Source organism: Larimichthys crocea, chromosome VII (assembly GCF_000972845.2).
Source record: "Larimichthys crocea isolate SSNF chromosome VII, L_crocea_2.0, whole genome shotgun sequence".
In the NCBI taxonomy this organism is placed as follows: Eukaryota; Metazoa; Chordata; class Actinopteri; family Sciaenidae; genus Larimichthys; species Larimichthys crocea.
In genome coordinates, this window is record NC_040017.1 from 16246712 (window position 1) to 16262322 (window position 15611).

The 15611-nt window shown below is 42.6% G+C and overlaps 1 protein-coding gene across 4 annotated transcripts in view; it reads right to left on the reverse strand.

Annotated features, from left to right (window-relative positions):
• The window catches only part of rsrc1 (arginine/serine-rich coiled-coil 1), a 109518-nt gene that overhangs the window by 5477 nt on the left and 88430 nt on the right, over nt 1–15611 (reverse strand). For all 4 annotated transcript variants that reach the window (XM_019266924.2, XM_027280209.1, XM_027280211.1 and 1 more), the window contains exon 7: nt 15293–15364. In XM_019266924.2, coding sequence (XP_019122469.1) covers nt 15293–15364 — 72 coding nt within the window. The remainder of the gene's footprint in view (nt 1–15292; nt 15365–15611) is intronic.

Here is a 15611-nt window from a genome sequence, read left to right on the forward strand (position 1 = left end):
GTGGAAAAAAAATACTAACAAGATAATAGCCAGACAGTGAATTACACTCGGATAATGCATTCTAAAATAATCAAAATATGAACACAAACTCACTGCAATGGAATTTCATTATGGAGACTAAATGTGATTAGGTTTCATATAGTTTTCATGTATCAGAAAGTATTTTGCTCTGGCTCGTCCAATCAAACAAAAAGACAGAAAGGGTTTCCAGTAAATTACTCTCAGATATAAACACATCAGGATTCTGCATATCAGATAATAAATCATTTCAAGAATTCAAGAGCAGTCGTCGCAGCGTAGGAGGGCAAAAATAGGTGTGCCAGGAAAGTTAGCAACAGTCTGAATGCTCCCATTATTCTCTGGCTGTCAATCTCTCCACTGATCAGTCAATATTCATCCCTCTCTCCGCCATCTATCCGTCCTCTCCTGCACTCTCCCATCTCTCTATCTGTCAATCCAGCAGACATCCATGTTTCTCTGCTCCACTCATGTAGGCTGCGTCATGAAAACAAGCACACAAATGGGAACACACACACACACAGAACATCGGGATATAAGTACTACTGGTAAACTTACATACTTTGCACTCATGGCTGACATTAATACGCACGCACACACACACATCATGCAATTGGAGCTAATAGCAGGAATTAATTCAATCCATTAGCAGCTACAGAATGGGTGTCACAACAGATCTTCATGGGCCCGGTGTTTAATGAATAAATGAATATTTGTTCCGGCTTTCATAGCAAAGCATCACATGCTATCTCACACGCGCACACCAAAGGCGCACACACCCTATTATAGTTCATAATAGCACTCAAACAAATTCAGTTTTGATTTAAATGCACTGCAGAATTGGACAACTGAGTGACAAGTGGAATTAAGCCTTCCTATATGACAGACTATCAGCTTGTCATCCTGTGCGGGAAGATGTGAGCAGAGACGCATTGCATAGCAGCTCCAAAAATAGTCATTACCTTGACTGGGCGGCTAGATGAAGTCTGAACACTGGCCCAATATCCTCCTGGAGACTGTGGCCTGTCCTTCACACCACTATCACCACCGCTCGCTGCTCGGGTGTGTGAGTGTGCACGTGTTTGAGTGAAAAAACGAACGCCTGTGACTGGCCCCGACAATTAATTCAGCACAAATAATTCACTTTTTCAATTACCCCCTTCTCTGCAATCCTTTGAGCATGAATGCCCTGCATAAAGAGCTACCACACAAAACTGCCACACTGACATGTATCCACACACACACACACACACACACACACACACACCATATCTTCTAGCATCTCCTTGGCAGGCCCGTCTGTTGCTGGGCTGTCCGTGTGTGCTGCAGGAATCCATTAAGACCTCAGACTTTTTGACAAACACATTATTAGTAGATAAAATGACTTCCATATGCTGTTTGTCAGATGTCAGCGGGAAAAGATATGTATTTCATGAGAAAATCAAAAATAATGGACTTTGAGTGCGGGCCTGGCGAGCTTAGAGGCAGACAAAAATCAATACTCTAGCTGGGCGAGCGCACTCCGCAGCTTGGAGAGGTCAAAGTTGATATTTAATATTGACACATTATCTGGGAAATTAATTTAACAGGTCGACTCAATTGTCACCGCATTAGGAACGCTTCTCTGTTAGTGGTGAGAGGAGGATGAAGTGAAAGCTGAGTGAGAGGAAACAGGCAGAAAGGAAAGAGAAACAAAAGTAGACAATTAAATGCGCAGTATGTACTGCTTTAAATTAGGTTATCCGTAGCTCTCTGTGGCATCCGTGCCTGGATGCTGAAATGCATTACAACCATTACTGCGCACCAGGAAATGGAATCAAACTCAATCAATAAACTTTTGTTTTGCATTTGCAGTTTACAATAATGGATAGTGACTGAGCACTATATGTTAACGTGCGTTAGTGTCCTTTACACCCATACATGTATGTGTATACGTGTGTGTGTGTGTGTGTGTGTGTGTGTGTGTATATAAAAGATGGAGTCAGAAAACTCACTTGCCATCTCATTACTGAAATTAGTTGGACAGACAGCAGTGCTGATGAGTGGCTCAGAATCAATAGGCTATTGTTCTCTCTAAATAGCTGTTTGTCCACTTCATTGATTAAGACCAGAAGACGGGAGAGAAAATCAAACCAGCCAATGAAAACAGATTTCAGCTCATCTGCTTCAGCCTTGAAGATTAGAGCGTTATAAAGCAGTTACGCTCCCCCGCCAGAAGAGGGAGCTGTTCAACAACACATGTCAACACGGGGAGCAGAGGCCTTGGTCTTGTTGTCTTTGTAAACTTGACTTTGGTCTACAGTTTGTCAATCAAGAGCAGCAGAGCTGAATATATTGCTGCTGCTGATTAATTCCAGTAATTGAGTGCACTAGCGTCCCAGCTAAATTACCGCAGCTCTTGTTGTGGGGAGAAAAATAAATAAAAAGGAAAAAAATAACTGCTTGTTTTATGGAGGTCTCGACAAATTGCGGCAAATCTTTGACGGTGTTTGGGAATTATATGGCAAACAGAGAGCTTAAAGGCATTTAATGAATGTATTCAAAATGAACAGGCCATCGCAAAGAAAGGGCAAACTGTGCTGCTGTGTGTCTGAATTCAGCACAGTTAGAAGTATACTATAGAAATATACTGGAAGAAAAACTCAGAATTGCCAAAAAGAACATAATGTTTTTCAAACAGGATTCAAATTCACAAAGATTTAAATTTTAGATATTTTTTTCCAATGGCCGACTTGTCCAGGGTGTACCCCGCCTCTCGCCCAATGTCAGCTGGGACCTTGATAAGGATAAGCAGTTATGGAAAATGGAGGGATGGATGGATTTTCAACGTCCTTCTCTGTGTGTTCCCTCCAAGCATCACACCACTGACAAAGTCTTCTGAAACCTCAGCACTGATACGATGCCCAGTTCTAAGAAGACATGAGGATAAACATTTATCCAACTTTTGTAACCCATGCCCGGCTTTCCATGTGCACGCGCGAGCGCACGGCAGCTCTCTTGGTTTCCCAGGTTTCAATAACGTGCCCTTCCCTCCCCTCCCATCCTCTGCCCCCCTGCCCCTCTCTCCCTGCACCGCGGTAAAGACGTGTAATTCAATGCTCAATTTAGGCCCGTCTCAGTGGAGATTTTTTTGCCTGCTAATTGATAGAAATTAAGCCATTAATCAAGCCACTAGCCATCATTCAAGCCAGGAAAGATGAATACAAACTTTCATAATAACCACCTTCCCCATTTTAGCCCTCATTAGCATTAATTTTTAATGTAATTATGCTATTCTTTTACACTGAGCTCATAAATTACTGCTCTTTTGTTGCTGGCTGGCCTTGTAAAATCCAAAGTAATGCTTTGTAGTCTGATCTTTAAGGCAATTACTGGCTTCTTCACTCTTTTATCTCCCTGCATTTCCAATAACCTGCTCTCTAATGATTTATCTCCGCTGTACCCCCCTCCCTACGATCCCCTTCCCCGCTCTTCCTCTCTCTGCACCAGCGGCCAACTGCCCTGCTGCCAGCCTCCGCCTCCAATCCCCCATCCGCCCACATTCTCACCATCTCTTTGCAGCAGCCCCAGATACATCAGGGATGCGCACAAACACATGCACCGATGCTTCCCCTCCACCAAGTTAACTACATTAACGCACGTGTATGACTGTATTCAATGTGTGTGCGTGTGCAGTAACTTTGCTTACTATCTCCTTTAGTCATTTTCCAGCTCGCCCTTCATTAGTGAATATCCAACTCCTGCAATGGCGACAACACCAGGGGAATGCCAAGGTAAGAGACTGGCGCTCCATCTCACTCTCTCTCTCTCTGCTGGTCTCCTGTGGGTCTTACCTGTAGGCTAGCTGCTCTTGTTTATGTAACCCCTGAGCTGGGTAAACACACACACACTCACACAGACACACACACACACTGCGCACACTCGCAGCGCTTGGCATCAAACAGCTGAGTTAAGCTTAGCAGGGCTGTGTGCTAGGGGCGATAGAGGGGCTCCAGTCTGGCCCCGTTCTCAGCAGCAGCATCCTGGCTGCATCAAAGTCTTTACCGTACCATTCTCCAGGCCCTAACAACAGGCTGCTCCAACGCATGCCTGGGAATTGGACTGAACAACAACAGAAAAAAAAAAAATGAAACAATAGGTTACTTATTAAAATCCGACTGATGAGATTTCATTATCGTCACCAAATGACTCTCTGTGAGACATTTTGCTTCGTGGATGAGGATTTTCATTACACCATCACTAAAACAAATAAATTAAGAAAGCTAATGTGTCTGCTCGGTGTCTAGGAATGCTGATATTTTGAAATATTTTGGTGATATGACACAGAGGTTTAAGCTTTCCCTGCTTACGCCCAGTCGAGTCAGACTTCTTGCCCTACTTCCACAGAGGAAGCCAGACAGCCAACTTAGGTTATTAAAAAGGTGTCTGGTGTGGGCCTTGGTTAGGTAATACTTTTAGACTCTATTGATTAGGGGCCGCTGACAGGTTCTGATGTTAGCCCTGGAAATGCATCAATTGGCTAATGAGCAGCTATTAGGCCCATCGATTTGCTGATTTCAATTGATAGCTAGCAGGGCAAAGCTGCACGTCAATATTTGCATAACTAATACCCCGCAGCTTTAGGCAGTGAAAAATGAGACCTCAATGAGTAAGGCAGACGGAAAAGAAAGAGAGAAAGAAAGGGATGCACTCAGAGAGAGAGAGAGAGACGAAATGAGGATAACCAGAGCAGACAAATGCATGTTAGCAACCTAGAGGTTATCAGTAAGGAGGTAGGCGGAGAAACAACTGAACTATCAAAACAATCCAAAAGTCAGGAGTAGCTAAACCACCACGAGTTTACTCTCGCCTGCACTGATCTGTACGGCAGTGAACCGCCAATGGCGGCTTTGCAACAATGACAAGATGTGACGCTGATGCCTGTCTGACGCCTGTGGCTGCCGGGGGTCAACAGGTCACATGAAATGAAGGGAAATTTCTGACAGGCTGAGCCAGATGTCCCGAGTGTGTCCCCGAGGAGTATGCACATATGTATGTATGTGTTTGTAAGTGCGCGTGTGAGCGGGGAGATGTCCAATGGCAAGAGCAGGTGGCTAAGCCAGTCTAATGTGCGTTCCCACGAGACCACACACGCACACATAATACGCACAGTCACTCATATATTACCCCGCCACCCCCACACCCTACTCCCCCTCCTCTCCAAAAAAGCCACATGTCTCCATAATCCATGTCTCCTAACAATGCACCTTCTACCACAAATACATAACACAGGCCAAGTGATCCCCTGTGGTGCTCACCTTGTTATCATGGTGTCAACTGGTCTCTGTGGAGTTTGCCGTCCTGACGACTCCTGTCACTGTCATCAGAGGCCTGTCACACGTCACTAATGCTCAGTTCAAGCTCCTTATATTAATTGCCAGGTCTATAAGTTCTCTGAAAGTTATGCAGAATGCCACACACGATCACATTCTTCGACTAAAACGGCCGCATAACCTGGAGCATTATTTGACCTTAGCGGATAATGGCATGTGATATGTTTATGTGATATCTTATGCGATATCTATTTGGCATCAGGAAATGAAGAGCAGCTGGTGACTGAGTGGAGAACGCGTGCTCCTTTCTAGTGTCTCCGAGTGATAGCGATCTCACACTCTCCAGTCAATAAAGGTCTGAATGATGAATTAAAGGCCCAAACAACCTGCTAATGACAGGATGACATGGCAGCCACGCGCCATGCTTGGCTATCTCCTTCCAGATCTTCGCTCACCCCCCGCACCCCCACACCACTTCTCCCTCTTCTATCAATCAACCCCATTTTGCTCATCTATCCTCTCAACTTCCTCTCCTCAACTGACCCTGGTTCAGCTACTCTCTCAGGATATTTCTCCACATGTGTACAAAAAAAATTAAATGCATGTGTTTAACCTCCTTCTGTCTGCGCACATAATGAAATCAAGGGAAGGAACAAGAGATTGGCCCCATTCTATTCTTCCATCCATCTATCAGGCACAATATCTGAAGCCACGGACTCTATTTATAAGAAATGATGATGCATGTAATTGTTTGATTCTGCCATCATAACTGCACCGACTGATCTAAAGGGTTTCTGCGTTATTTGTTTACTCATGTAACCTGTCATGGAAACCTCAGACATAACATATGAGACTTTGATGAGACGCATTTTTTGGGGGAAAATGATGCCACGCATGCTACATTCCCGCTTTCAAATGCACTGTTTGCATTATAGCTCAAGAAAGATAACATACGGTATTTACTTGTAATTGGCTCAGATGGGGAATTTGCAATCCATCAGGGATGTTTATTGGTGCCTTGTTGACATTGTACCTATCACTATCATGTGTATAAATAATGCATTTGTGGGTCCACCTTTCGGGAAACTAGTGCGAGCAAAGTTTAAAAGCATCTACTGTATATTTACTGCGTATAAAAGCTATTTATCTGAAATCCTTGCTAAGACCTGACTGCTCCTGCTGACCCGACTGCATGGTGCTAACTGCAAACATAGAGGTCATAACCAAAACCAGGTGTGTGTGTGTTTCTTTTGCTACGTGTGTGTGTGTGTGTGTGTGTTTGAAGGAGAGAAAGAGTGCAGTATGAGTGTTAGCCGATGTCCTGCGTCTGGGCAGCATCACAGAATCTCATTAAATAGTGAAGCTTTCACAGGCTGAGTGGTGAGATCTTCAAGATCACAGCCACTTTCTCTGTCGACGGGCTCGAAAGGGGGACCTGTGGCATTTCTAACATTTTGTATTCAATTTTGTTTCCCCATTATTGTTTTCTATTCTCTCGGAGTGAAAAGGTTCTGGTGTTTGTTAATCTTGTTATTTCAGGACTTGTATTTAAGAGGGTGTCAGCGTGCTGCAAGAGCCACACACCTTTAAGTCTATATCTTAGAAAATTGAGGAATATTTCCCTGCAACACTTGTATATTGTGACAATTTAAGGACAGCACGGATTTAGTGTAAAACAGGAGAGGTATTGAAAGATGATGAAGACGTGCTGCAAAAATACTACCGAGCATAGATAAAGGTACCTTAAACTCTCCCTCTCCTAACTGTTCAGTAACCTGGACTACAGTAATCTGTCTGTGAGACTCAAGGAGCTCTTTATTAAGCACAGTGCTGTTTTAGTGTGATTAGAATATAGAGTCCCGCCCTGCCCTTTACCAGAAATAACATGCATTTGACTGCATTAACTTGATGTTAAACTAGACTGTGCATATGTGCGTTTGAGTGTGTGTGTGTGTGTGTGAGCAGGAAATGAAAAGTGCAGCGGTCTCCATTTTTTCGATCCCAGGCTGGTCAGCAGCTCTTTTATGAACAACTCTATAATTAGAGAAAACACCATGCAACTAATTACTTAATTGGAGCAAGGTCTTTAAAATGAAAATGATGTAATCTGAATCCAGGAAACGGGCTCGATTTTCACATACACTAATACACAGGGATGCGGAAACACACATGCACACACACACACACGCGGCTCGTGACCTATAGTCTTCTTGACATGTAGCCATCAAGCAAGCAACCAACTCTTTCCCCTTAGTTGGGTTGTAATTGATTCTCCCTTTCACTCTGCTGGCTCCTGACAGGGTGGGTGTATGTGTGTATGTGTGTGTGTGTGTGTGTGTTGGTGAGAGAGGAAAAGGGACAGCAAGGCCGAGAGACTCCTATTTGTGTGGTCTGCTACAAACTATATTAGTAAAGGTCATGGCCGCGGGTGTGTGTGTGTGTGTGTGCGTGCGTGTGTGTGTCTGAGTAGTAATTAATTAGGCAAATGCCCCCCACCTCCTCTTCTTCTGACCTCAGTTGTAGACTAATAACCTTGGCAGTGTGTAATATATTACCCGCCTTTTTTCTGTTGCATTCTGCCTCATTGGAAGAAAAAACAAGAGTGACATCATCATGTGCATGTAAATGCAGAGCTCCTCACTGTAAATAATTTTTCTTCATGGCCTAAATTATAGGAACGAAATGCATGAATAGTTGCGTGATGTCCAGTCAGTCCTAATAGGTTTAATTTCTGTCATACACCGATTATGTGTGTGCACTTCTCCTCCACATCCTCTTAATGTCTGTCATCCTATCTCAGGACACCCAGATCCACCAGCTTCTCTTAAAACTTCCCACAGCTCGTCCCTGAATGACTGGTGATTTTCTTGTAGTAAAGTTAATTGGCACCTTACGTGATTGAAGTATAAAAATTACTTACTTCAACATATTGAATGTATTGTATGTGGAAGTACAGTTAAAGACCGCAGGCACAGTACACAGTGTCATTTAAGGGTTTAAAACAGTTGCTGTGCTTTTATCAGTATCATGTATTATTACTGTTTGATTTTATGCTCTAAACTTCATGCCACATTGTAGTGCCACCATAGCCCCCTGATACACAGGCATCTCTCCCACTTCAAGCATTTCAACAACACAATCATCAGACACACCACATTTAAAACACACACAGGCATGTATTACTGCCCCTCCCCAACACACGCATACACTCTTAAGTGACCTCTGATGTCTAATGACAAACCTTGCGGGGGCCCCCACATGGCCACAGCCACCCAGGATGCCAGCACTTTGACCTGAAACAGTTCGCGGGTGTGTCTAATCACAGCAGTGTGACCACCCTGTTAGACAGCACCAAGCACACTGCTGCTGTGTATGATCATGTCCAGACATACCGTATGTGTGTGTGTGTGTGTTTGTGTGCGTGGAAGTTAGACTACTGGTCGACCTTTAATCTCTTAATAGTAAGGCTATGTCATGATGAGACATAGTAATTGTTTAACTAGATTCAATTCAAAATAAAAACCTAAGAAAAAATGCATATTAACTATTTAAACTTGCATGACTCTAAATAGCATGGACAGGAAATCTGCAATCTCGAGTGAAGTTGCTGAACGTACATCGGTCTACTGGTAGCAGGTTAATTGATAAGGGTGACCCGAGAAACGATTACCAATCATGGAGGGTAAAAGGGTACTGTCAATCATCTGTCCACTTGACCTGAGTGACACAGGTTGTAGGATTGCATGGTCAATTTCTGTGTAATTTAGCCTATGGCAGAGATAGCTAGGCTGCTATCAAGTCAAACAAGTCATTCCATAGATATCCTTATAGAAATGATACGCTATAGGCCCCCATGGCTGCAGAAGTGACAGCCACACAGCAGGCAGCATCAGCATCCCATTATCCCGGGACAACAAGGGTCACACGGGGTTAGCAGAATTCGGCATGCGCCTCCACTCGTTCACGGGACCAGCAGGACAGGAGGTCACCTAATCACCTTGCCGAGCCGTCTCCGAGGGAGGAAAGGGGAAGCGAGAAGTAGGGAGGGAGGGGAAAAAAAAAATCAACTTTAAATTTGCAGTGATGAAAAATCAATAAAGCAGTAATTGCTTGGCTTATCACCGTGCAATGAAACAAATTGAGAGGGGAAGGAAGGCAAGGAGAGGGCTGGCGTCCATGCTGCACGCCAGCGCTTTCTTGGCTGTAGTGTGTGGAGCTGTGCATAGCAAGAGAGAGAGAGAGAGGGAGAGGGAGAGAGAGAGAGAGAGAGAGAGAGAGGGGGAAGAAGAGAGGAGTTTGGGCTTCAGTGGACCAAGGCAAGGAAAAAAGGTCTCCTCGTGATAATTAAATCTTCTCACACTGATTTTCTGCCAAATTTATTTCCCCAGGGACCATAACTCTGATTCAGTGCTTACAAGCCTTGCATAACTAATCATTTCAACGTGGGGGGAACCACAAACCTGAATGAATAGGGAGGAGAGAGGAGAAAATAAAAAAGAGAGATGGCTAGAGTAAATTTGTGGCACTATTCATCTCTAAATCAATTATTATTTAGGCAGGACAAAAATCACAAATAGGTGTGTAACGTTCCCTCTGTAAGTTTGTGTTTGAAACAGACCTTTGAAGTGAAGGTGTAATTGATTACACTCGCACTGCAGTGCCATGCAGGCAGAAAACATCCTTTAATTCCTGGAACAAATAGAAGCCATAAAGCCAATGAAGTGTCGGCTCAATATTCCTCTGACTGTTCCTGGCATGATTGTGTTGAACATAATAACACAACAAATAAGGCCATTTATCTGAAGTAACGACAGGAGATGAGACTAACTCCACTAATCAATACGGAATCGATACAAACCAGATTTTCTTACATCAAAATCACTGAGACAGATCTTCCTTCAGCGCAGAGTGCACAAGAGCAATACAGTGCCTCCCTGGAGTCCTACGGTAGATCATGTAGCCAGTGGAGAGAACAAAGCTTCAAAAAAAAAAAAAAAAAAGTATAATGCTCAACCCTGAGAGAGGATGCTGGGAACTATAATTATAGCTTGGTATAATTCAGATACTCTCCTTATTGAATCCTCATGTTTTAGTTAATGTGATGAGATCATGGACACCAGATCACTTGTGTTTACCCGCGGATGAATTTCACCGCTTGTCCTTCAAGTGGCAGCCTGAGCAACGCTGATGCCGCTCGGCGAGGTAGCGTGGCACGCCACACCATGGCCCCGGTAATTAAAACATTTAAAGCAGAGCCAGCCCCCCTGTGCTCCAGGGGTGTGATATGGGGGTCACGCGCCTGTAGATTCTAATTTGCGCACCATTTGTATTCATGACAGGCACGTGCTAAATATTTAACAGCAGCCCGGCAGGAGTTTTGTATTGTTAGGCTTTCCAGGTCAAATAATTTGATTTCAAGGCAGATTACATTAAGCGTCAATGTCCAAGCCACCACTCTCACTTGCCTCTCATTTCCTGTCTTTTATTACAGCCGAGATAGGCCAGAACTGAAGGGATATGGCTTTGGATTATACAAGAGCTTGTTAGCCGTGGATTAGTTATTATTTTCAATTAGAAAAGGGATCACATCATTTATTATGGACGCACACACCCACAACGGTATTGCAGGCAGAGCGGAAATTTTAGCTGACTGACAAATTGTAATCACGCCTAACAAGAGAAATATTATTTCAAACAAATGACGGCGCGGGCACATGCAACCTTAATGATATTTCACTTATATTGATTGTCTTTGACTGAGGCCTCTTACAGCTGTTTTCAGATGTTTTAGACTCATGTCTATATGTTGAACAAGGCAAGGCAAGAAACCATATCCAGACATTTTCTGTTTCAGCCGAGGCCCTGTGGTGATTGACAACAGGGCTAGTTAAACGGTGATGAGGCGTTAATGGATGCTAGGTCGAGGAAGTGAAGGGGGTGGGGGGGTGGTGGGGGAGATGGAGGGGGCCTGTGGCTGAATATTTAATGGTCATATAATTCCTGAACACAGACACACACAGACAGGTACACACCCAACCCGTGACCTGTCCTACACACCGCGTAATTAGGGAAACAGTCCTTTCGTTTAACTGCCAAAAGAGCAAACTGTAGGTATATATTCCCCTAATGATATGGGTTAAAGAGCTATTATACGTCTCATTAAAATATATGATCTCCCAATCTGGTGGTGGTTTTGAGGTAATGGGGACAGAGCAGCATAAGGGCTAAAATACCATCCGCAGGCTATAGGCTAGTGTCCACCCATATCTGCATAATTCTGCATGTCAGAGAGTGGCTGCACAAATGAAGAGCTGTTTCAAGGCGCCAAGTTTCACTGGACGACAGTGTGTGTGTGTGTTTTAATACCATTTGGAGCAGCAAGTCAGCGTGTGGGAATGAACTGGGGTTATCGAGCATTTGACACCAATTTTCATACCAACTGGTTGATCGTGTTGATGTGATGTGTGTTTGAATAAAACCAGGAGGAGTTAAGACGAGGTCTTAATAAACCCTAATGGGGCTTAGATTGATGACAAACTTGATTGTGCACTTAAACACACACACATACACACAACCAACCCCTGACCCCTGACTCAGTTACGATATTAGTCAGAGAGGTGTAATGGAGGCAATTCTTTAGACATCTCTCTTTCTCCCCGTTAAACTTTGTCATTCCCAGATGAAAGTGCAACGTATTATGTAAACTGAACAGCTACAATAAACACTGTTATTATTATTGGTATTATTATTATTATGATTATTAATAATATTAATATTAATAATTGTGAATTAATAAGAAACACACTACTAGGCTGAACAACATGATCTGAAATCTATATTAAAATAAATTACATTTTTAAAAACATATTTAAACATCATTTTTTAAGCAGCTGGAAGATTAATTGACAATTAATCAACAACTACTTTGATAAATCATTATGATTTCAGTCTTTTTTCATGAAACACTTTCGAACATTGACTGGCAACAACGTGAAAACGTGAGGATTTGAAGCTTATATCAGCATGTAGTAGTATATAGTGTAGTAATATATATAGTAGTAGTATAGATAGTAAACTGAACATCTCTGGGTAAAACTGTTTTCATTGGATAAAATTAATTATTTAAATGTGCAAAATATGATTGGTATTGGGAAATAATAATAGACATTTTTCACTCATTACATTTCATTAAGGAAAAGGAAATAATAAGTTACAGAGCCGTAATGTTTTCTTTCACTTATCTCTATCCGTGACTAGTCAAACACACTGGGCTGGTTAGTTGGTCTATCAGAAAAAGAAAAAAAAAAGAACACGTGGGGGGTGAACACTCCTGATGCACAGCTAGGTTTAAAAGTGTTTTTTTTTTTTTTTGTTCAGCTCTACATACAGTACAGTACTGCCACACAGTGACCCTTGTTATTCAGTAAAGTGCCAGCTAACAGTAAAGTAACAGTCTGTGTTACACTGCCAGTCAGTCCATCTTATTATAGCTGGACACAGTATGTTAGCTAAAAGCCTCCTGGGCACACAAACAACATCTCTCAGCTTTAATAGCCTAAACAAGGCATCCAACTAACAAAGGAATCATACTCCCCTATTATTCTCACAACCTTTCATATCACATGTTTCCTTTTTCAACCACTAGCATCATCTGGCTGCCCTTAACCAGAAAGCCAAACACTCCTTTTAAGTGAACACTACTTTGTTAACTGATGACCACAGGGTCAGTTATTGATCCTCTCCTTTCTCTTTCTCAGTTGCTGATAAAAACCCCTCTTTCCTCGCAGGGCTCCGCACAATACAGTCACAGTTCGCTACAATAATAGCTTGCATATCATCGAATTCACATGAATCAGATCTCGGTGGTTTCGATTAGAGCTAAACTAACTCAAACATGCTGCCAGTCTAGGATGTGAATCTATTTATGAACGAGGAGTGTAGGTGGTAGTGTTCTTCACTTCTCCCCTCTATTCCCTTTAAAGGTTTTCTCATTTCAGTTGACTTAGCGGTTCAAGTGTAAACTTTCTAGTTGTGTTGACCTCTGAGAGGCCCTGCGGGGAATAAGGAGACCCCTGGTGATCTGCTGTTAAGCAGCAGCAGTGGCCCACCTCCTGCATTTTAGTTGTGCTGGGAGGAAGGGCAAAAGAGGATGGAGCTGGCTGACTCTGTTTGTGTGTAGATGTGGTGTTCATATGTATTTGTGATGGTGCCACTGGCTTCTCTCGCATACAAGGCAAGGGCAAATCATCAGGGCCACTTTGTCAAGCCTCTCTGATCTCACTTCATGTGTCCCCGTGCAGGGTAAGGCATAAAACGGCCGTCCTCGACGGCGGCGTCTGCACAGCATGCTCTTCTGCACCTCTCCACAAGCACAACACCTCATTTCACACAGAACCAACAGTTTGAGCAAAGGATGAGAGGGCTTTAAGCAAAGGGGCAGAAAGAGTCAACTGCATCCAAAAAGAGGCAACAGTGCAGTGCAAACTTGAGAGCTTGAGAGAGCTATTTGACTGGAAGCCTTACTCTGTTGCCCCAAGCAAGGCACTTAGTCACCACTTTGGCAGTGCTTCCACACAGAGACGGCAGAAGCGAAAGAGTAAGAGGGCAGGAGAGAGGTGGAAATGGTTGATGAGGACAAATGGAGGTGGGAAGAAAAAGAGTATGTGAGACAGAAAGTAGGAGGAGAAAACAGAAAGGGGAGGGCGGAAGAGACAGAGCACTAAGACGGAGAAAAATGAATAATATTAATGTAAGAATGGTGAAGAGGCAGAAAAGAAAAAGAAGAAGAAAAAAAAACAAAAAAAAAAACAGGAGAGAATAAATTCTTCCCAGGACTGGGGGACCAAAGCATGAGTGCAGGGCTAATTAGTTTCTGATGGCTGGACTTTCATTTGGCTAAAAGGTCAGCTAACTTTAAAGGTCACACTGCCATGCCCGCTCGGTGCAAACACTAAAAATGACACCGAAAGAGTGGAGAGAGAATCCAGCAATATAAAAACACCCACACTAGAACAAATTATACGACTACACATCCCTGCGTGTGCATGCGCATACACACACGCAGTGCAGTTGATAACGGCACATTTGATATTCTCATTTATATCATGCTCTGGTCAGAACAGGGACCAGGGTCATTATTCTATCTAAGGACTTTTATTACTGCTAGCATATCCACTGCAAATTACTCTTGACTTTATTTGAATGTGTATCAAGATAATCTTTGTGTGTGTGTGTGTGTGTGTGTGTCCTATGTTGGTGGTAGTGGGGTGGGGTGGGGTGGGGTGGAGGGGTTCAGGTTGGCAGGATAAATTTACTGCCTGCAATGCTAAGCACATTTCTGCGCTGCACATCTACTATGCATCTTTATGTGGATTACAGCTGTCTTAATAAAAACTAAGGAGTGTAATCAGTATCTCCAAGTTCATGTTTTGCAAAGTACAGATGACCTGTGAAGGAAGAGTTCTCCTTTACAAGACAAGGGCGCATATGTGTACGTGTTAATGGAAACATACTGTGTGTAAAATCACTCATGTTGCAGAGACTATAAAAAAACACTTGCAATACCCAGCATGAGAAACAGGAGCTAGTGAAGCTTTTTACATGCACAGATTTTGCTTTCTTGCACTTGTTGGCACATATTCATGGCATGGACGCTTCATAAAGAATATAAAACTGCACAAATAACAAGTTTTAATTTTTGTTTCTAATTAGATAAAAATGTTCCAGAAGATTTAAGATGAACTTTTTTTGTATTTTGTAATATTTAATGGAGGAGAATATATAAAACAAAGCAAATTCTTATTATACTTATTATTTCTTATCTTGCCATTTTGTGACATATCACATTGTGTTCATGCTTTGCCTTTTTTGTTTCCTTTGTGATGTGTTACAACTGGTTTGATACTGGTGCACATGTTGGAACTGTGACTGACACACAAACACACACATATCATATAACTCACCTTCCTCTAGTTTCTTGCGGGCCTCCTCCTCTCGCTTGGCTAATTTAGCCTTCAGCACCTCGTCCGTCTTAGCTGAAAAGAAAGACAGCAGACGGCAGAGTTAAGAGCAAAACAGAACTTCATAATGGTTTTTATTATAGAAAATGGGTTTTCAAAGATTAATTAAGGTATAAAGTAATTAATTATTATGTTAGAATTATATTATGATATATGATTATATATTTGTACTGAAAATAAAGTGAAAACAAGTAAATAAATGAACCCTTTGGGTAAATTAAAAGGCACAAAAGTTAGAGATACTGTGTTTGTTTTTAAACAA